Below are 22,468 nucleotides of genomic sequence, written 5' to 3'. Positions count from 1 at the left end.
CTTTGTTCCACTTTTCTTCAAAACTAGGGCGGGTACAAACTAGCAATATTTTATTATTCTCATTCTAGAACAAGATTTGGCAGGTAGTCAGATTCTAAAACATACCAAATATTCTAATTTAATGTTCAGAGACTTTTTATTTGCCACAGAATAGGTCTAACACTCTATAGCAATAGTAATCTCTTAACTAATTATACAAATGAATTCTTCACCTAACCATCTAGTTATTCTAGTAGTTTCACTGGCCTGGGAGAAGGAAGATGGTTTTCATGACATCATCGCTATTATTTAAATCAAACTGCTACTGGAGATATAGTTGTTAATAAAAGCCTTCTTCTCCCCGCCTCTGAAGCTTTCCCCTCCCCTCTGGCGTTTTATGTCGTGCCATCAACTTAAATGTAAGTAGAATTATGTTGGTCCTTTTAGCCTATGGTATAACTAGAGTGTCGCATCTACAGGTCTGCAAGGAAATGCAGAGGAAAATCAACATATTTAAGGGATAGTTGCTTGAGACAACTTACGTATTTATGAGTTTAGGGTGCTGCTGTTCAATTTTTTTCTCTTTATAAATGTGTGTGTGTGTGTGTGTGTGTGTGTGTGTGTGCGCGCGCGCGCGCACAGAGAATTTTATAAATGCGAGTGCGCACCCTCAGCAGTATTCCCATGTTTGTACATTAAAAGCTGCCACGTAATCATTCTACAGGGCTGGTTTAACACATTTAACAGAGAGCTAACAGATCCTCTATGTCGAAGAGCATACTCCTATTTTTTATATCCCGTCACAGCAATGAATCGGTTTTGCACCAATCTGACTTCCACCTTAGTCTATCGTGGATGCTCTTGTCCAAGAAAACCATTTCACCCACTTTTGATTTCTGACCATTGCTACAATGACCCCCTTCTTTCTCTGCAACTACTCTTTTTTTTCCCTCTTCCTTTTTTTAAAGCCTATTTTCATATTTAATAGTAATGAACAATTCTTGCTGTATATTAATAGAAACCCAGTTGAAATGATCCGGTGAGCTCCCACCTTGCTCCCTGATACGGAACAGTATCTCAAGTATTGAATATGTTCGGACTTGGTCGTGGGCTCCGAGCTACAGGAAAAGCTACTTTTTTGGGATTTCACCCCTTTTCTAGCCTAGAGCGTGCGCGCTACAAACGCGCGTGCGCGCGCGCGCACACCCGTACACACACACACACACACACACACACACACACACACACACCCCTCTGTATTAAGACCCAAACAAACAAAAAGCTGAGGGGGTGCCCCAAATGTGAACAGAGATGCACGATGCAAGCTGAGGCTGGCAGTGCGAAGGCGCCCGGATGAGCGGCACCCGCACAAGAGCTATGGCTAAGGTGGATGCCAGAGGCCAGGGTGAGGACGCGCGGGGACTGTGCGGGCTTCCAGCTCGTGTCTGAGACGCAGGCGAGGATGGCCAGGCGTTCGCGGCGTAGGGCGGCCTTGAGCTCTGGGTGAGCTGGGGTAGAAGCTCTGAAGAGGGGTCCCGTGGCGCTTTTGTACTGCCCCGCCTCGGCCCGCTGCGATCTGACGCACAGGCTCCCCCGGGACGCAGGGGGCGTCGCACTGCAGCTGGGTGGCGAGCAATTTATTCCTCGTCAACCCATCCCAGCCCATTTTCTATTACTCCACCCTACCCCTCCAAACTCTCCTCCTCTTCCTCCTCCTTTACCTATGCCTTCTGTACCTCAGATTCTCCACCTCCTCATCTTCCATCCCTCTACTTCTTCCCCTCCTCCCTCCCGCCTCCTCTCCCCCTTCCTCTCCCCTCCCTCTCTTCTGAATAAGCAAGCTTTTGCCTCTAAAAGTCACAAGTAATCCTCGTGTGTGACACACACATACAGAAAGAGAGAGAGAGAGAGAGAGAGAGAGAGAGAGAGAGAGAGAGGCGCAAGCCTACCCAGAGGAGCGGCAGACAGAAGGGAAATCTGACACAACGGCTGGGGGAGAAAACTTGACGCTTCTGGGCCACCGTTTGTCAGGGCCTCACTCGAGGTAAGTAATCTGGGGACAATGGAGTTCGATTCCTGGCAGGATCCAGCCTCCGCCCAGACCCCAGGCCTGAAAGATGAGCACCGTTACCTGGAGCTATTAAGATGATGAAAATGGGGGTGAGGGCGACGGGCTGGCTCCAGACAGAAAGCCGGACCAAGAGGATGCCTTGCGACTAGGAGGCTGGACCCCGTGCTCTTGCCTTGGGGCACCATGCGCGTCCTGCAAGGGTTCCAAGCGACTGCGGGGGGCTTCCGGCTCCCCGACTCTTCTCCTTCTGCTGTGCGTTCCCATAGCTCCCATCTATCATACACACGCGTGCAAAAGAACCCCTGCTCTATCGTGAAGTGACAATTTGCGCCCCGCTCAGTCCTTGGAAAGGAAAAGTTTGGCAAGGGGCGGGCCGCGCAGCTCTGTAGTTCCCTGGAACCGAAACTGGGGCTGTGAGACTTGCGCTGGAAATTAACAGTTTTTCTGTTTTTAAAATTTTACCTTTAACGAAAATGTGTGTATTCAAAAAGATTATTGGATTACTGTATCTGATCAGCTGCTGATGGCCTACCAATAAGCGTTTTAAACACACACGCACATTCGGCGCGCGCGCGCGTGCGGACACACACACACCAGGGGCTATGTGCAGTGGGGAAGGCCGTCAGAAGTAACTAAGGATTCAGAGAGTCGCGAGGGCTTTGAAATGTGTAAAGGCTTTGTATGTGTCGTCCATGTGTACAGAGAGTAGAGGGAGGGAGCGGAGGGAGCGCGCAGTGGGCTCCGCGTTTTCTCTGTGCTTGTGTTTCGTGTGTTGTCAGCTGGCTCACGTTTCTAAGCGCTGAACGCTGCCAGAAGCGGGGGCCGGCACCCACCATCCACCTCGGCACCCTAGTGGCGAAACAGGACTCATTTGTTTGATGCAGAGCGGTGACGACCTAGAAGAGACTGTAGTGTGGTTAGGTCGGCCCCCTGCCATCCAGTACACCTGCGGCAGATGGCTCAAGTGGTAGAATGGTTTTGTTTGCGGGGATTTAGAAGGGAGGAGGGGTAAGCTAGAGCCTCGCCCAACTATTACGAAGTACCATAAAGAGCCAGACACGAAAGAAGCCATATTCCTCCCATCAAAAACAATAACGTTGCCGCGATCCCCGAGTGAACTGGAACATGTTAGTGACCTTGGTGCCTGATCCAAATTGATGACATAGCAGAATTTTAGGACTACTGTTTTTTCAAAGAAATTTTTGATAAAGCACTTACACACGCGCGCGCGCGTGCACGCACACCTGTCTCCAACCAGATGCACACAGGTGTCCTTGGAGTTCTACTCCCTGGAGCCAAATCTCATTGAGCCCCTGCGGACTCAACTCCGGCTGAAAGGAAGGCCACAACAGACGCAGGAGCCTTCCCCTCTTCCTAAGCGAGGTGTGCAATTAGCCTGCCTGCTATCACACACAAGTACACTCTGCCCAGATAAGCATCTGGGTAAGATTTAGAGGGGTTTCAAATGTATCCCTCATTTTCACATGCAATGATGTGCCTTTCTGATCAATAATCCCATCCTTGCAACCCTTCCTTCCTTCAAGCTCCTCATCCAAGAGGAAAGGAAGCGTGCGCGCGCGCGCGCACACACACACACACACACACACACACACTGAGGCATGCCGACAGGGAAGCAGGTGTGACAAAGGAACACAGACATTCTAATGACAGTTTAGCCTGTCTTTATTCCTTAATTTTCTTGCTAAACAGGAGGAATTAAGAAAGAAATATATTAAGGAAAGCCTGAATAGAATGAGAGGCTTTTCTCCACCTTTACTTCACAAACACTTCATCACAACAACCGTGAATATTTATTGTAGAGTAAGAATCAATTTCACTGGCCTAATTTTCTATTCTAAATCAGGAAACATTTCTGTAACTAGAGTTTAATATGCTTACACTTTGAGCTTGATTAGGAGTACAGAGAAATCTCATCATTTTGCCACTTACATTTTATTTTTCTATTTTCTTTCATGTTAAAACAATAAGTTTAGAGTCCATAAAAATCAGAGTATCAAGGAACAATGAGAAACCATTCTAGATAAGGTTTTCAGTCTAAAAATAAAGTTACATTTTAGAAACCCAACACTTCCAAGAAAGGAAAAACTGTCAACCCCTGCATTTTTCAAGGTGTTTTCAATACCCAAAAATACCTCTGAACTGGATTTGGTTGATGGGTGCTTGCTGTGTGCCCAGTATAATTTACTTTTTCTGTAATTATTTCACTGTGAAATTTCCATTTTACAAAGAGAAAGTTGACTTTGATATGCAGTAGGATACCTTGAGAAATATGCCATTAGGATATAGTTCTATTTTATTCATTATTTGGAATACAAGTTTACTTGTACATCACACAGACTGCTAAGGGCTTGCTCTGGGATGTGAATACTTTATGTATACAAACAGAGCACGTTTGTATACACAAGCAGAAAAAAATACTCGCAAAACTGAGACAAGAAACAGGCTTATTGAGTATTTTAGAGATTTGTTTAATTTTTAAAAAGAGAGAGAAAGTTGATCTAAGATTCTTGACGTTAGGAACACTAAGAGATTCCCATTTTATTTAAATAAAACAAAATTAGCCATTGTAGAGAATGCAGAAAAAATTTAGCCCTTACCAGATCCCCCTTCTTTTCCTAAATACACTTTAGACCCTTTTCCAACCAGTATCTAAAGCTAAGGATAATAATTTCCAAGATGAATTGGAGATTTCAATGAAAAGTGTGTGTGTGTGTGTGTGTGTGTGTGTGTGTGTATTTAATTCTGGGATTTTTAATGAGTAATAATTTAAATGGAAAAAAATCTCCGGCCCTGGCCGGTTAGCTCAGTTGGTTAGAGCGTCATTGTCCTGTATGCTCAAGTTGCAGGTTCAGTCTCCTGTCAGGTCACATAGAAGAATCAACCAATGTACGTACGCAGGAACAGCGGAAACAACAACCAGATCCCTCTCTCCCTTCCACTCATTCTAAAATCAGTGTTAAATATGCAAATGGTAAGATCTCAAATATTTAAATTAGTTCAAATATTCTGATATTTCTAGGAAAGAAATATAGTTTGGTATTCAAGCTAGTTAACACCCGAATAACAATCAGGTTTCTTAGGCCCAGGTGAGCCACAGAACCGAACGCGGGAGACGGAGAGATCGGGAGACTAGGGGAAGCTGAGACCCTCCTTCCTCTACCCGCTGCTGTGATCACCTACGTCTCCTTTTCATATGAAATGGTTGTTTGCTTGAACTGAAAAGATTGATAGAGAAAGTAAATCTGCAATACACGAATTGGTTTCTGTCCATCCTCATCCTTGCTAGGTTTCTCTTGGGCCTCGCCATCCCTTGGCACCTTCTGCAACCTTTCCCAACCAAAGCATTTACAATTACATTTAGCGGGATACATTATGTATATCTATATCTATATCTATTACCTATATCTATAATCTATCTATCTATCCATCTATCTATATATACACACACACGCCCTTAGGTCTCATAAATATCACCCCTCCCCCCCAATTTGCTTCTGCTTCCGGTGTAATTAAGATCATAATTCTTAAAGAAAAGCCTCCAAATCTCAGTTCCCCGCCTCGGCGAAGGCGCTCCAGGTGTAGGACTGTGAAGAGCCGGGGAGCTCCGCCGGTCTGCGTGCCTGGCGCCAGCCACTGCCTGCGAGTCTGCGTCTTTGGCTCGCACATTTCCCCACTTAAGGGAGGATAATAAACCCTTGTCGGTTCCTAATTTGTAAAGATATCATCTTTAGTCAGCACTGAAATGGGGGTAGTGGAAAAGAGGCCTGGGTCATGAACCCGAAGAGGTCAGAGCTCCAACCTCCTCCTGGGTTTCTTATTGAACCAGGAAGTGGCGGCCAACTGCGCCTGCCGGTCCCTCTGGTTTCCCAGAAGAAAGAACCTTAGCTGGAGGGTGTGTGCGCACGGAGTGTTCAGTCCCATCCTGCAGCCCCCCTAGGGGTCTCTAGAAGCAAAGGCTCTGCCTTTTCCCCGGGCAGGGGATATCTAGAGGGGTGGGCCGAGCCTTGGACGCGAATTCCTGCAGCCTTCCAAATGCACGCAGCGGGCACACCCAGCCCAGGGCCGCCCCGACGGCCCCGACGACGCGCCCGCACGGCCAGTAGGTGTCGCTGTTCCCCTGCTGGCCGGAGGCAGAAGCCCCGCTCTGGCCCCCCGCGCCGCTCGGCCTTCCTCACTCAGTGGGTTCCCAAACCCAGCGGAGCTCCCGAGAGAGGGCCGCAGTCCTCCTCCCAGGACGGTCCCCTTGCTTACCTGGCCAGGACTGCAGAAGCTCTGGCCGGACCAGGGAAGCGCCCACAGGGAGGGAAATAAGAGAGGAATCTGTTGGGGAGAAACATGGGGCCCGGACGAAAGCAGCTCGAAGCCAGCGACTCTGCCTTCTCTTCTCTTCCTGTGCTGTGGTCAGCGATCCGGCACCCGGACATCCTAGTAAAATCCGGAGCCTGGGCTTCACCCGCACTCCACACTCTTTAAATATGAGATTGAATCCCAGCTTCGTGGGAGCTAGCAAGAGAAAAAGGGAATTGGTTTCAATTTCTTGCCGACAGAAAGAGAGAGAGAGAGAGAGAGAGAGAGAGAGAGAGAGAGAGAGAGAAAGAAAGAAAGAAAGAAAGAAAGAAAGAAAGAAAGAAAGAAAGAAAGAAAGAAAGAAAGAAAGATCTGGGCCTGGCCACAAGCGTGAGCTACCTACCATCTTGTACCCTCGTCTACAGGCAGAGAAGCCCAGTACAGCGCCCTCCCCCTTTCCCCAGCCAGGAAGGCGGCAGTATTTGGATGTGGTTGTCTTCCCCAAAAGCATTGCTTGCCGAGTATTACTCCCCTCTGAAACCTAGCAGTTAGCACGTCTTTGGACTCTGTATTGAAAGTCTAGGTACTGAGAGTTCTCCGCCCTGCTCTGGCGTCCTGGGCCCCTTGCCTTGGCCTCAGGGTGCCGCGTAAGAGATTATTAATCAGAAGCGTTCTTTTTGTGTGTATCTCAAAGGAGGGTGTTTGGCTTATGAATACCGAGAAGGACATTTACAATGGGTACATCCCATAAGTGACTGGAGATTTTATTATGATTTTGATTGTTTTGTATAAAGAACTCGCTGCTGGAATTTGAAGACAAGAAGAAGAGACCTCACTAAAACCGTTAAATTCAGAACTTTGAGTTATTAAAAGCGGTATGCAAAATGCAACTGCTATGTATTTAAACTAATGTATAAAATCTTATCTGCAGTTAAAATGTGGGGGCACTTTGCTGTAAAATATAAAGACCCACACTTTATCTGTATTTTGATAAACATAATCAATTTGTAAAGAAAAATGTAAAAATGTAACAATTATCAAAGAGAAAGAAAGAAAAATTCCTACATAAAGTCCAAAATACTTGGGAACACTTCTTCCTGACTGTGGGCCTTCACTATCTCGCTGGAGAAGTACAGGGTCTTCAAGGCGAGTCTCAGATTTCTAACGTGAGGTGGCTGACATCATCTCTAAATGTCATGCCTTTTGCTAGGTTTCATGAATTTGGCTCCTTTCCGTTAAATCCCATATCTGCTATGCAATTCTAAGTAATTATTTCTGATTGAGATGGCAAATTAATCATTTGGTGACGTGGGTGGGGGGAGAAACGTGTCTAATTGGAGGTTGTGGAGTTCAGTGAGGTAGTATTTTTAGATTGGAAAGTCCAAATTCATATATTTGGGTATCTTTTCCCCCTCCCATCATTTTTCCACTTTCTCCCCATTTTACTCTTTTACTCAACCCTTTGGGCTCCTCTCTCCCACTTTCTTCTTCTGTTTCCTCAGTCTCTGTCTTCCTCCCCTTCCTCCCCAGGGCCTCTCCCATTTCCTCTCGCGTCTCCTCTTCCCCTCTTCTCTCCCTTTCTCTCTTTCTTCTCCTTTCCCTCTCTCTCTCTATGCGTGTATGTATCTCTCTCTGCCCCCCCCCCCCATTTATTGTCTGACCCTATCAGTCAAGTTAATATAAAAGTGGCGAGTGGAAGGCTCAGCACCCTCTCTCCCGAGCGCCTGGGGCACTTTGGTGAGGCGTCTGCCCTGCCAGGTTACCCGCCCAAGTGATGGCCCTTGGTGCGGAGCGCATCGCTGCGGAGCAGTTGGGGTCTGCACAGGGTTTGCGGGGCTTATTCAAATGCCGCCCGCTGCTGCTGTGATTCGCAGGACTCGGCCTCCCTGTGGTAATGCGGGGCGGAGGGGGGAGGGGAGGTGCTGAGGGGCGGGGAGGAGAGGCTGTGGGGGTGAGGGCGGGGTGGGAGGGGGCTCCGGCACCGCGAGCGAGGCTGCCGGGCTGGGACAGAGCACCCGGACCCGCGGCGGCGGCGGTAGCGGCGCCCGCCCACCTCCAGCACCACACTCACTGAAACAGCGAGCCACAGACCCAGCGGCCCCGGGGTAAGCCACGCGCGCACACGGCAGCGACGGCGATGGTTCAGACGCTTCAGGTTACTACCATGCGCCAATCAGGGAGATTAGGAACAGAAAAAGAGATTACCGAAAGATCAGATATGAGGTGTACCTCTCTGTGTCCCTTGTCACACAGTGAGCGTGCACACACACATGCACACACGCGTCTGCATACGCATGCATACACAGACATATGCACGCTTTCCTTAATACTACCACCTAAATAGATGCACCGCCACTTTTGCCCTGCAACGTGTCCCTTGTGTTTGTCCTGACGCCTGAATAAAGACAGGCAGGTATGTGCCAGAATCCAGGCAGGAACGAACCGACACGCACGGTTGCATTGCAGCCAAACTCAGAGACATTTAACCTGCCGAATTGTTTCACTCAGGCAGGTGCCACCCAAAAACTGGCAATGCTGCAGCTAGTTGTGGAATCCTGAAACTATTCATCAAATGTGCTGAAAATGTACTCTAGAACAGGTCATCTTGCTATATATGGCAAGGTAAGGGCAAACCTAACATGAGAGTGTTTCCGTTTTTTAATGTTTTACGTGCAGCCATCTGACCACTTTTTATTGGGTAACATATCATATAAGCACTTTGGTGTATAGGCTTGGAAAAACTACAGCCAGAGGTAAGGCTGCAAATACCATAAGAATTAGGGGTGCTAAAAATGGATGCTGGATAGTCCAGCATAAAAGATGGTATACAGCTGTAGATTTAAAATGGGGAGAAATACATGTAAATATTTATACGTGAAAGCCATTGGGGAGGCTGAGTCTTGTCCTGGGTATCCATGCAGGTAAGTCATTCATAAGAAAACTAATTACTTGTGCATGTACTTGGACTTAATTAATTGAATAAGCTGCATGTGTGCACACTAGCTGTTCTTTGTGGCTATGCAATTATGGAGTCTGTCTTTTTAAAATAATGGCTTGGGGGAAATTTTTAAAGTGAACTTTATACCTATACATCTTTTTTCAAAAGCCATTGTGCTGAATAGATATATTTCCAGGAAGAAAATCCTACTCTATAAGCAAGATTACCATTACTTGAATTCTAACTCAAGGCCTGTATCTTTTAGGGCAATTAATTGGCTTAATATAGCCAATGTTTTACCAGTTTTCAGTTCAAAGTCAGGAATTAAGGACACTTTTCAATCAAAGTAATGTGCTTTGTTTCCAGCCATACTAAAATAAAAAGTAAATTTTGAATGCAGCAGATAAGGTACAACATACAACATGGTTGAAAATGTCTTCCTTGCAGAAGGCTGTAGTTGCTGTCTACATATTTTAAAATAGATTTATTATTATTATTTTGCAATAAGAAATGCTAGAAAACAATAGGGGAGTGAATATTGCACCTTCCAGTTAATCAGCACAAAAATTACTCAAAAATCTTTGGAGCCACTTCCTTTTATACATACATTATTTCAAATACACTGACCTAAACTGTTTTTGTTAATATGAAGTTAATTAGACAAAATTTGAGCACTGAGCAATGGGCATTACAGCCCATCAAGGGGATATGTCAGGAAAGAAAAAAAAAATGTCTTTTATGACCAAACCAGGAGGTTACACAGCTGGCATTACATACATGACAGATGTGTATATTTGGAGCCTTAAATAAACAGAAGCAGGGAGACAACTGTGCATTTATCTAGCAAGAAACAGAAGCAGACACTCGCCAAAAAATAAAGACAGAAAGGAACAAGAGAAACAGACATAATAAAATAGCAACAACAACAACAACAACAAAACCAAAAACGGAGGGGGTAGGATCAATAAAACGATACCATCTGAACTTTTTGCGAATTAAAAAAAAAATGCAAATATACTTTACATATGCATCAGTATTAAAAATAATACACGCTGGAACCAACAGGAGCGGGAGCAGGAGGAGGAGGTGGAGGAGAAGAGGTGGAGGAGGAGAGGAGGAGGAGGAGGAGGAGGAGGAGGAGGAGGAGGAGGAGGAGGAGGAGGAGGAGGAGGAGGAGGAGGAGGAGGAGGAGGAAAGAATGGAGGCGCCGCGGAGCCCTGATTATGCATGGGCTAGAGCTGCCTCCTCTAACCTGTTCTTCTCCGAGCCGGGCAGCCGGCGGTCCTCAGCCGCCCACAGAACAGGAACCGAAACAACCGTTCCCGAAGGCTACAGCGTTTATTTTTCTTTTTGGGGGTTTTGGAGGTTGTTTCATGGGCTCGCCAACTGGCCCCTTTAATTAAAAGCTTCAATAAAAGGAGATCGCGCCAGGAATGCACCGGCTCCTCTTCGCTCAGGATTTGCATATTTTTTTAATGCCCTAATTTCCTTGATGTATGTAAATGTAGCCGGACGTAGAGGGAGACGGGGAGCTGACGTCAATGGACGTGACCTCGCCGCTAAACCTTGAACGTGAAGCCGGGATGGGGGAAAACACGGAGCGGCGGCCGATGGAGTCCGCTAGTGCTGGCGGCGTTAGCGGCGGTCGCCCAGCCCAGGCCCGAGGGGGCCAAGAGGGTCCGTGCCAACCTTGGGAAGGACAAGCCGCTGCCTTCTTCCTCCACTGCTGGCTTCCAGCCTCACCAACCTTCCGGCCTCACGGCAGCCTCTTGTCCTGTACTTCCAGCCCCACCAAAATACACGTTCTTTTCCTTCCCTCAGAACAACAACACACCCCAAAACAACAAACCAAAGACAACAGATATACAAAATCAAATCCCCAAATGTTTAGACCAATGCTTGGGTAGCTTATCAGAAAGAAGACTGATAATGGAACATGATTTTTTTTTTCTTCTCTCTACAAGAAGAGGAGGGGAGGCCTCAGACAACAGCAAATCACTCCTAAAACATGATAAGCTACATGTTTCCAGTAGGGAGAGGTAAATCGCCTAGCCAAATGGGGGAGGAGGGCTTCTCGTTTTGGTACCTTTTTACCTGTACAAATCACTATGTGTGCTGGCTTTATTAACAACCATGCCATTAGCGTGCGTTGTTTTGGTTTTGCTTTTTTACTTTTTATTTTTTTTGTGATGGGAGTGTCGTGTGCGCGTGCGCGCGCGCGAGCGCGCGTGTGTATGTGCTGGGAAAGGTGCTTGGGCTGTGAGCCAGGAGAGAGAGATCTGTGGCTCTCCACGGTTACCTCTGGGACTTATTGCGGGGACGTGTAGGCCAGATCGAGCTCCTGGGCTGGAGTTCGAGTTTCACCCATTTGAAAGTGGTGGTGGTGGTGGTTCTGCTGGTGGTAGGGGTGGTGGTCAGAGGAGGCTCTCTCTGAACAGTCAGGCCATTCCGATTACATTGTCTGGGCAGGGGTCTTGAGGCGCGAACCATTCAGTGGCTGCAGCCTGGGGCGCTGCCGGCCGGTATTCAGCCTGGCGTGCTTTTCACTTGGAGCTCCGCAGCTTTGGTGAGGAGGTAGCAGCTCTCGGTTACACAGCAGGGAGGCCTTCAGACTCCTGCACCCCTTCCACCCCGTGCTCCAGCGTATGTGTGTCCACGCATTGGACAGGGGGCTGCTGGCAACTCCCTGTGCACATCTGCTTCCGTCTCTGCTCACCACCCTCTCCTAGGCTGCTAAGAAATGGTTCTCGGCTTCTTCTGAGCCGTGGCGGTGAGGAGCCGGGGGTAGAGAGCAGAGCCACGGGCTGGCAAGGAAGGGGCGCCGGAGGTCGCGGTCTTGTCTTCTCAGTCCTGCCCTTGCCCGCCAAGGCTGCCGTTTCTTCGTTCCACTCAGCCCTAGCTTTGTTTTCGTGACATGCTCGTGGCCACCAGGCCCCACGCCTGGGAGGAGAGTATGTGCGTGTGCGCCGGGGGCGGGGGCGCGCGGCGGGCGGGGGCCCTCCTGCCAAGGACACGCCTGGCAGTCTGTCCTCCCGCTGCACTTGGCGGGAAAGCTGGGGGCCGCCAGCGGGGCTATGAGCTCAAGGCTCTTATTACTGCCTCCCTACTCCCCCCGCCCCCCGGCATCATTTACATAAGGGCTACTCATCTGAATTTTTACAGCCACCCCCCTCCTCCGGTAGCACACGCGCAGGCTCGGAAGGAGGACCCGCGCGCGCAGACCTCCGTGCCCAGGCTGCAGCCGGCTGGGGCGCGCAAACAGGCCTAGGGGTGCAAGCCGCACTCGGAGAGACAGATTCTTTCACCTTCCCTCTTGGGCCTACACCCCTGACAGCCTTCCATATCGTGTTTCAGGAAGCCCACCTTCCCCGCAAGTCCCCTACCCTTCTCTCACTGCGCACTCCCACTCGCACCCTCCCACATTTCTCTGCTTCTTTCCCTGGAACGCGCGCGCGCGCGCACGCACACACACACACACACACACACACACACACACACACATGATTTTTCTTACCCCTCAAATAGATAATCCCTATGGTGCGTCCCTAGTACCTTTTGAATAGCTCTGGAGTTTAAAGAGTAAAAATCCTTATGATGTATTGCTTGTCATTAGCCAAACACATTTAATAACCACAACAAAAAGAAGGGGAGGAGTGAGGAAGGAGGACTTGAACCAAAAGACCTTTCTTTTTTTTAAAAAAAAAGTCTGCAAGTCAATAGGTCATTCGCCAAGTTTGTAAATAAAATAGCAAAAGAAGTCCTTTAAAAAGAAAGAAAGAGGAAAGAAGGAAGAAAAATAGAAAAGATCCACAAGTTACATAAAATGGTGCATTGGAGAAACAAAACAGGGCTATTCTTTAAATAAGAGTGAGAGTATGTCTAAAGAAATCAAGAGGAAAAAACTGGAAGAAAAAAAGAATAACAGAGAAGAAAAGAAAAGGTAGAAAGGCAAGAGAAGTTTCCAAAGAAATGGGTGCTTTGCATCCTACAATAGGAAAATGTAGCCATTGCCCTCCTTCAGACGAGACATTTCTAATTTGTTCCGTCTGTCAGGAGGGAACTATGAGAGGTTTGGGTGCAAATTCATTATCTCTGGCAACGCAGAACGTAGTGTGGGGACTGAAAAAGACCGTGGCAATGGATGAACAATAGGGCTTCAGTTCATCAGTAACAAAAGCAGTGGGGAAATTGGTTGAGTTTCAGAGCACGTCCTCCTCGGCAGAGGGGGCTGGACTAGACCTTGGACAGCCCCCCCAAAAACTTGCCGAGCCTCGCACACACCACTTCACTCTCCACTCCGAGGCTCAGGGAGCAAGTGCCTGGCATGGGGGGAAAAGTTGGCTTTTTTTCTTCCTTCGTCTTTTGCACCCTTCTCTCTCTCCCCAGAAGGAAAGGTCCGTTTAAACTATTTTAGACCTAATCAAGCAAGAATCACCGTGTGGAATTGGGCGGCAGTTTTAAATGTGCTAAGGCGAGGAATGATCTGAAAAAAATTTTTTTTCTTCTTCTTTTTTTTTTGAGACGCCGAAAGGAGCCTGTTTGTGTACTGCGATCGCCCTGTGACTGGATCTTGTCTTCTCGATTCCTGCCCAGATGGATTTTGGGGCAACACCGCCGAGCGCAGAGAGCAGAGCAAGTGAGTATAAGTGGCGGCCCGCAGGCTGCAACTCTGCGGGCGGGCGGCGCGGGGCCAGCACTGCCGGCCGCAGCCCCGCAGCCGCGCTCTCACCGCGCCGAGAGCCGCTGCCCGCCGAGCCCCGCTGCGGTTCGCTCCGAGGGCCAGCCCCGGGCTTGCTTCAGCTGATGATGGTGTGTCTTGAATACTAAACCTGTTGATCTCATGAGTTGTCTAAGCTGTTAATTATCCAGCGGCCTGACCTCCGACTAGAGAGAGAAACCAGGAAAATTTCATGCTGGAAAAGGGAATTTTGTATGTAGTTTTGTGTAGGTGGTGGTGGGACTTCTCCCTCTTAATCCTAGAGCCAAATATAATTCTATTTTGCATTACTGGATTCAGAATTCACATTTTGAATAATTCTTTTTAACCTCCCCCCCCCCCCAAGTTGCAATTACCTGGCAATGAATAGATGGTCTGATTGGATTTTTGAGGAAAGTTATGTACAGTAGCAAGCTAGACCTGGTGGGTTTCCATTTCCTTTTTCTCTTTGCTTTTTGGATTCTGGGAGGCGAGAGGCCGCTTTACAGGGTGTTCCCAAGTTCAGATTCATCAAGATGCAACCCCTGCGTTTAGTTAATGGGACTTGGAGCTTCTGATTTCCGAGCAGAGCCCCGTCTTTGAGGTTTGCTCTGCAATGGGAGGCGAGACTTTTCTTCTGTGGCCTGGAATTGCCTCAGGGAACCCAGGGCAGTGGGATCCCAGGCACTGTATTTGCATCAGTGTGCCGCGTTTTCTCTTGCAAAGGTCTCTGCGGTGCTTGAATGGAGGACTGTCTAAGGGGTCAGGGCAGCGGTGGAATTGATCAGAAGTTAGACCGGAGGCCCTGTCAAGTCACGGCCACGGCCGGGGGCTCTTTGGAGCAGTGACTGCGGTGGGCCCAGAACGGTAGGTCAGCTAGTTTCCTCCCATTCCTGATACGTACCTCTGCTGCCTCCCTCTTCACCTTGGCACCAGGAACGAGGGCGCGGTCTCAGGAAGCTCCCATAGGCAGGATAGTTGAACCAGTGCAGTACTTTCATTTTGCAAAACCAATCAATAGCCCCACCCCGCCACTCCAAAATAACAATAAACATTTTTTAAAATCATATAATAAAAACAATCTATTTTCAGGAGTGTAAGACTTCTTGAATATATTGAGTCATGGGGGATGGGCGAAGGTAATACAAAAAACCCACCACTTTACAGCAATCAGGTTTTACATTATTCATTGATTTACTGGAGGAAATAGCCAATCAGGAGCCATAGATATGAATGCACATCTCACCGTGCTGTGGTCTTACAGTAAACTATTTTCATCTTTCTAATGGAGTAGATATTTATCCAGGGATTTCCATTGTTTGAAAAGCCTGGAAATTCACTCCCTTAAACATTTAGAAAATACGACTTTGTTCCAGTCTTAAAATTCTTGCATGGAAGAACTCTCCCTCCTCTTTTGTAGGCACGTTACAATGTTTCAGTCCCTAATATTGTTTTAGAGTCCCTTTACCTTCCAAGCTAAAAATAAAAGAAAGTAAAAATTAATTTCTAAACCTCTCCAGATTCTGCATATTTTGCATTCCCATTATCGGGTGTTTCTCCATTTAAATGCAAATTAGCATATTTAACTCTGTAGGCACTGAAGCCCAGGATGTATTGTAATGGGGTTTTCTGGAATCTCTTGGCAATTTAAGGAATCACTGTAATTGCAATTCTTTAAATGAAGCCAAATTTAGACATGCTTATATACATATTAAAACTATGATAATTTGTTTTCTTGACTGTTTTTCAGATGACTCTACAAAGAAGCATAAAATGAATAGACAATCCCACCACCCAAAGGTAATTTAAAAATTTACATTTGACAAAATTAAAGTGATGTACAAAATCGATATAGAATATTATTTACTGAGTGGCAGGCCTGCAGTGTATTGCAAATCTCCCAGTTCATTCAAAAGATACAATTCCAGAAAAATCTAAGTTTCTACATGTGCAGTCTTTTCTTATAGGTAGCCTTTGTATGTTATTTATCAAAGATAATGTAAACATAACCTTTAACTGCCTTTAAAGAAAGAAATTTGGGACACAGAAGGAATAATAGGACACATTTATTAGAAAGCAAGCCAGTCAAGTACCTTGCTTAAACTATACAAACCACTATAAATTAAATGGTTTTTTATGTAGAAAATGGTAATCTTGACTATATTAGTGGACTGTGGTTTACAAGCTTGAGAATAATAAAAACTCAATATTAATAAGGGTTTTGGTGACAGGCCAGTTCTTTATATACTCTGCAGTAGTCTGAATAGGATTCACGAAAGTGTTCTAAATACTAGTGGCAAACCTGATGTGTTTGCATTTATGGGATAGCATAATTCTGATCCATATATGTGGAAAATCATAACTTTTCACTTTTAACTTAAGCTGAGATTGTTTAATCCCAAGAAAACCAAGATGTTTCAATTCATGTTTCAGCCATCTGGAGACCTGTAAAAAGATTAGAAAACAGGCATGACAATCACGTCCTGATCTACTGGCCATTAAAGGGACTTTATTTAGAGAATGAGCAGGCAAGCCATTTGAATTCAGTATATTCTTCAATATGCAGATTTCAAAAAGGGTATTATTTTGTAGCTTAGCTAAATAGCTTTTTGAAAAGCAAAAAAGTATCTGGAATAAGAACATACAGGTGTTAATAGTTGCTCCTAACAATGTATGGCAGACATTGCTAGGAATATTTAGAGCACAATTGTTTCAACTTGTCTCACATATATGTTTCAACTTGTCCTTGAAATATGTATGATAAACTATGATAAACTACAGCAATATTCAAAATAATAAGGTGCTCAGTGTTAAATCTTGCTATGTATCTTTTATTTCTCCATACTTTGGAAGATAATGGAGAGGTAAAATATACTGCTCACAAAAATTAGGGGATATTTTATTGCTTCATATTCATTTTGAAATATCCCCTAATTTTTGTGAGCAGTATATTTAATTGGCTGTATGGTTAATGAATAGACTGCCCATAATCATTATTTTGGCTATTTTCACTTTTGGGGGCTCTCATAATAAATCTATGGTACCTGTAAAGGCATGGAGACTTGTCTTGGAGTCAGTTGATATGACTATGTGGTATTCCCTTGGAAGATGCTATTTTAAGACAGTATCTTATGTAGCTTCTAATTGTAGAAACATCTCAAATGTTCAGTGTTTTGGCTTTCATGATAGTTTCTTGTGTTCTAAAAATACATTTATTTGTTAAATTGGAAATATAGCAATGTTATTTCACAAATTTACACAAATATGAGGGTGATATGCACACAGACATACTTGCATTCATCCATTACATTTCTTTTATTTTCACTACCCCTACCCACAGATATTAGAGCAAAAAGATATTTTAAAAATATCTGGCATTCCCTGGGGTTTTGACTTAAGGAATTGCATTCATCTGATCATATGCCTGCTCTATGTAGTATATGCCAATTCACTAATAATTCTGCTTCTAGGTCTTGGAAAGCAAGGCCAAAATAATCTCAATCTTCCAAGGCAGCAAAGCTCATTAAGGCTTTATGTAATGTCCCAAGTGGCATGTGCCTCAGTGATGTGTTCAATTCTTATCCAGGAGTTCATGTTGTGACCTCTTAGTTCAAGAAGGAACAGTAACACTACGGAAATGTGTTTTTCTGAATTAGTTTGTAGTTTGTATGTACATCATATTTCTGATTGTACTTCCGGGACCAAATTTGATAAGAAAAATAGATGAGTGATTTCCATAGTGTAGTCTTTTTTCAATAATTGGGGCAAGAATGCTCAACAAAAAGTAAATTAATACAAAATTTAGGTAAAAGTTGGCATCTGTGTTACTAAACCATATATTTAATGGGTGTAATATTGTTTGTAGTCCTGATTGGGAGCTTTCCTTAGCAATTCAATTTTCTTTACTTGTCAGTCTTCTCCATAGGATTTACATGTATGTGTTCTATATGTAATTGGTAAGCATGCTCTCATTGATGTCTTAAGTGAATAAATTACTGATTCAATAAATGAGTGTATTTAATTCTGAAAGTGTTTGAGTCATTGGGGAAAATAGTTAACCTATAAAAATGAGAGTATTGTGATAAACTAGTGATGTGTAAAATGAATATGAAGATTTATGATATTTGCTTATAGCATATATTTTTAAGAATAGCAATACCACCAAACATAACTCATAATTTTGGAAATCAGTCCATAAAGTTTCCATGTTGAATATACACCTTCTTTGGGTTGCACCTTAGATGTTCTATTGAAGGGCATCTATTAGAAATGTATATATTATAGATGCATTAAACATAGATACTCATTATGGAGAGAAGAGCTCTCAATAGTTACACTTTGAAAAGTCCTAAGCAATGAGGCTAATTAATAAAACAACATTTTCCTCTAGATGGAAAAAGAGTGTGGGTGGGGAAGGGGAAGGTGGGAGCAGAGTTCTGCTCTTAACATCCAGGTGTTGTACGTCTTTTTCATGAAGTAACAATACTTGTTTTATAGTTTTATAAGGAAGCCTTGTACATTTTAACCTTCTGTATGGAAACTGATGCTTGAAGCTGTAGACAAAGGTTCTACATTTATTAAAGTAGAGTTGTGTACAACATTAGAAACTATTGCTACAGTGCTTACTTGTGCTTCATTCTAAGGCACACACCTTATAGAGAGAGTTATTTTTTAAAAAACTGGGATGAAGTCGGCTTGCTTAGAACATTCATTTTGAACTTACAGAACAAAATACACTATCCTATCGCCATGGTACATAGATATAAAATATGCCTGAGCTGTGAAGCCATTAAAAACACACCACCAGAGCAAATTGTCAATGTAATCACACATCGACTCACTGCGTAATACAGAGCTGATTCCAAGTCCCAGAAAGCAAGGCCCTGCTTTGAGCAATAGCAAAGTGCCTTTCATCTGTCTGCCCATGCAATCTACCAGAAGAGAAATTCAGGCAAAGACGTTCCCCAGATCTGAAATGCTTTTATCTGTCCTTAGAGAGAGATTTCGTCCCGTCTTTGGATATTAGAGCGATCTACACTAGCACGGAGGAGGTAAAAGGCCGTGGGTTGCTTTTCCAGGAGCAGTCGGTAGTGATAGCGGAAGAGATGTTGATTGAGAAAATAGGTCTGCTGCAATGCTGCCGCCGCTGCCGCCGCCTCTGCCGCTGCTCGGGCAGCAGGCCTGGGGCAGTTGGCTGATCACTGATGCATATCAATAACCATGTACTTGAGATTTCTCATGACATCATCATTACCTTGGTCTCCCGCGGTCTCGAACCTTTGACCTTGACGGGCTGGTCCACATTTTGGCAGTGAAAGCCCTTCCAATGATGGCCCTTTTCTCCTTCTTTCAGACCGGGGGTATCAGCACGCCAGCAAGACGGCATCTTCTCTTTCCCAGCCTAGAAGCTCTGTGAAATCGAGGATCTTCCCCCTAAAACACACACATACAAGATATTGCAATCAAGCTGCCACCTCTTGGTAAAAGCTCACGGTGCCTAACCCAAAAGGATCAGGAGCAGATCCTTGAATCAGCTGTCACTTCATGGAATGGGATGGCCCCACCACCCCCTTCCTCCTTAACCTGCACTGGAAATTGCCGTTGGCTTCACACGTCTCAGTCAAGGGAGGCTAAGGAGTCGCGCGTGAGAATGAAGCGATTTACAATGCAAATAGAGGCCTCTGAAGGGACGGAAGCTGCTGCTCACTTGTAACCGCTTGCTGCACCTTAATAGCTGCTTTTATTTTCTGATATTATTAGATCAATTATTGGCTAACGCTGCCGGAGATTACTTGCTGAAAGGGAAAAAAGTTCGGAATAAACTTTCAAAGCAACAGATCTCGTTTGGATGTTTTAGCCGCACACACAAACAGAAACCAGGTGGTGTTTACACCCCAGGAGGAACCGTGAGCGCGGCCAGTGTGCCGGAGGACTGCTCTTCGTGCTGCCGGAAGACCGGGCTCTGGATTCGGCCGGAGGAAGACAGACGCGTGAGGGAAGCGAGTTGTTATCTTTGGTTATCTAGCTGTATGAGTGTATTGGTCTTCATAAAGCTAGATAACCGAAAGTAAAAACTCCTTCAAGATCGCCGGGAGCAGTCTGAAAATGAAAGACTACAACCAAGAGACAGTAAAAACCAGAAAGGTCAGGAATACTTATTGAATCTAACTTTATTTTCGTTTTTGTTTTCCTTATGATTAAAGGTGGGATTAGAGGAAACTAAGTGACATACATATGTCAAAATATAAAGATGCCAGGTACTTTGAGAGGGGTTGCTACAAGAGATAATTGTATAGTGCTAATGAGTTAAGCGGCATGTGAAGTTTGTCCTACTTAAAGGCAAAAGATTAAATATGAGAGTCCCCCCTTTCTTAGAAAGCTGCAGTGGAGGCAGACGACTGGTACCTAGCTTAAACATGATTTTAAATTATGCACACTCAGGCTGCTCTCTTCTGAGGCCCCTTCTTTGAAAACAATATTAAGATTACATTTGGAAACTACATGTATTTGGGAGTGTATGTCATAGTATGTGAAATTGGCCTTACAGAAAAGTTTATACTGGAAGGTTAATAATTTTTTCTATGGAAGACATAGAGCTAGTAGGGGAAATGCAAAAAAGAAAAAAAAGCAGAGGCTGATTTTTATTCTTCTATTCAAAATACAAGGACAGATGCTTCTCTGTTCCAAGAGGGTTTCCTTGAGGAAGCTACTGAAGCAGAAAGACATGATGGAGACGAGATCGCCTCCCCTCTTGTCAAAGTGTTAAAAAAATGTTCTGTCTTACTCTGCGCCTAGCATTGGAAATGAAAGTGACATTTACGCCACAACCCACGTGTGCGCCTCCTCTCTTTTTGTTTAAGGATGATCAGGTCTATCCAGGAAACAGCTCTGGCATCCCAAACTGAAATAATTAGGACGTATATAGACCTGACAAAAATGGAAAGGGGGTGGGGAATCTGAGGGTCTGTCTTGCCTAATTGATTCTGCTAAATGGAATGCAGGAGATGTGAACGGCGGGACGCTCCAATTCCCACGCTCGGGGGCAAGTGGTACAGCGGCCGGCCGGCAGCCTATGACAGACAGCCCTGTTTGGGGGGGAAGTGGGGGTATGAAAAAAACATCAAGTGCACACCATACTCATCTCCATCGTTTAAGAAAGTAGAGGCATTTCCCACCCACAGCCATCTGCAGCCTCCCAAATGGCTGCATCCACCGGTCTGTTGCTGCTGCACACTCTCTGTGCCTGTTAATTTTATAACCGCTGTTTAATCTGGCCATAACTAAGTTTGGCTCCTGTCTTTGGTTGAGATTTTCAGTATTTAAATAAAGCTTGTAGAAAGCAGTTTCAAGAAAACTTGATGGCTGCCTGCCCCCCATGTCAAATTCTCAGTCCATACTTTTGGCCTTGTGACCACCTTTTGGCTTTTGTTTTGGGTGAGTTATGCTTAAAAATACATATCTCTCTATAAAAGACATTATCAGATTGTTTACCCCTTGCATAAATATCTAGAATCTTGACTTAAGTATGCTAGGAGACACATTGGAAGTAAAACTGTACAACCATCAACCTGTAGACAGTTGATTACAGTGACAACATGATAAAAGGTTGTTTTGGTGTAATCTCAGCCTGATGCATTCTGAACATTTTTATTTAATCTAAAAGTGACTATGTTTAGCCGAAACTTTGGTTCTTTGAAGGTCTCCCTATAGTAATCTTTTCCTAAATGTCCTCACATTTCCCCACGTCACCAAGCAAACGTTTGCATAGACATTTAAACATTATATATAAACATTGCAATAAAAAAAAATGCTCAACATGGCCTGTTATCTTCTACATGGTCTAGATTACTGACAATTCCAACTATGCAATTTTTCTTCAAAAGCATTTCACTTTCCTTGGTAGCTTCAACTCCTTCTAAGATTTAAGACTGGAAAAGCCTGTATAAAACTACTGATAGTTTCAGTTAGAATCTCTGAGGGACTTTACTAACGTAAATTCTCAATTTGGCTGCTGAACACGTGCCAAAATACCAAAGTTTTTCTATTGTAGTGACTGTTGAGAAGACCCTTGTTTATTTACATTTGAAGCACTGTTTGTGCAAACAACCTTTCATTGTTAAGTGCCTGTATTCCTTTCATTTTCTTCATGTCCAGGGGTGCTATTTACCTAGACCCATTGTCTACTACAATTAACATTTACATTACAAAGTGTGTGGCTTTCTTTCTCAAGGAGGTTCAATTAAGGCAATAAGATGTTTGCTGGGGAAACCTATTGTTTACTGAAAGCATTCAATGGAGTCAAATTACTGAAGCTTTTGCTTACATCTTGGTCTTTTATGTAAATATATTTAAATATAACATCTAAGTAAAATAAACAATATTATAATTATGTGTTTGCCATTGTCATATCAAACTTGCTTTGTATCATACTAATGTTACATGACTTATCAATCAATAAAAATGCATTTCAATGTTA

The 22,468-nt window shown here is 44.7% G+C and overlaps 1 protein-coding gene and 1 long non-coding RNA gene across 6 annotated transcripts in view; one reads left to right on the top strand and one right to left on the bottom strand.

Annotated features, from left to right (window-relative positions):
* Window positions 1-10,811, bottom strand: part of LOC136403220 (uncharacterized) — a 16,360-nt gene extending 5,549 nt beyond the window's left edge. For 3 of the 4 annotated variants that reach the window (XR_010751124.1, XR_010751125.1, XM_066381806.1), the window contains exons 1-2: window positions 10,549-10,811; window positions 6,323-6,574 (exon numbers count right to left, since the gene is read on the bottom strand). Coding sequence is in view for 2 of the 4 variants with exons in the window: in XM_066381806.1 (XP_066237903.1) it covers window positions 6,323-6,574; window positions 10,549-10,762 (466 nt within the window). In the remaining 2 variants the exon portion in view is untranslated. Of the gene's footprint in view, window positions 1-3,726; window positions 5,745-6,322; window positions 6,575-10,548 lie in introns of those variants that run through there. The other variant, XM_066381807.1, reaches the window with a different exon arrangement.
* LOC136403221 (uncharacterized) lies at window positions 1,656-22,468 on the top strand. Of its 2 annotated transcripts, none has more exons than XR_010751126.1 (4): window positions 1,656-2,023; window positions 13,818-13,932; window positions 15,743-15,792; window positions 19,346-22,468. It is a non-coding gene; the product is annotated as an uncharacterized lncRNA (long non-coding RNA). The 2 variants fall into 2 exon arrangements; XR_010751127.1 differs by lacking the exon at window positions 1,656-2,023 and adding an exon at window positions 13,608-13,690.

The sequence above is a fragment of the Saccopteryx leptura genome, chromosome 4, assembly GCF_036850995.1.
Source record: "Saccopteryx leptura isolate mSacLep1 chromosome 4, mSacLep1_pri_phased_curated, whole genome shotgun sequence".
NCBI lineage: Eukaryota > Metazoa > Chordata > Mammalia > Chiroptera > Emballonuridae > Saccopteryx > Saccopteryx leptura.
Note: the sequence above shows the minus strand (reverse complement) of the source record. Positions and strands in the feature narration are given on the sequence as shown.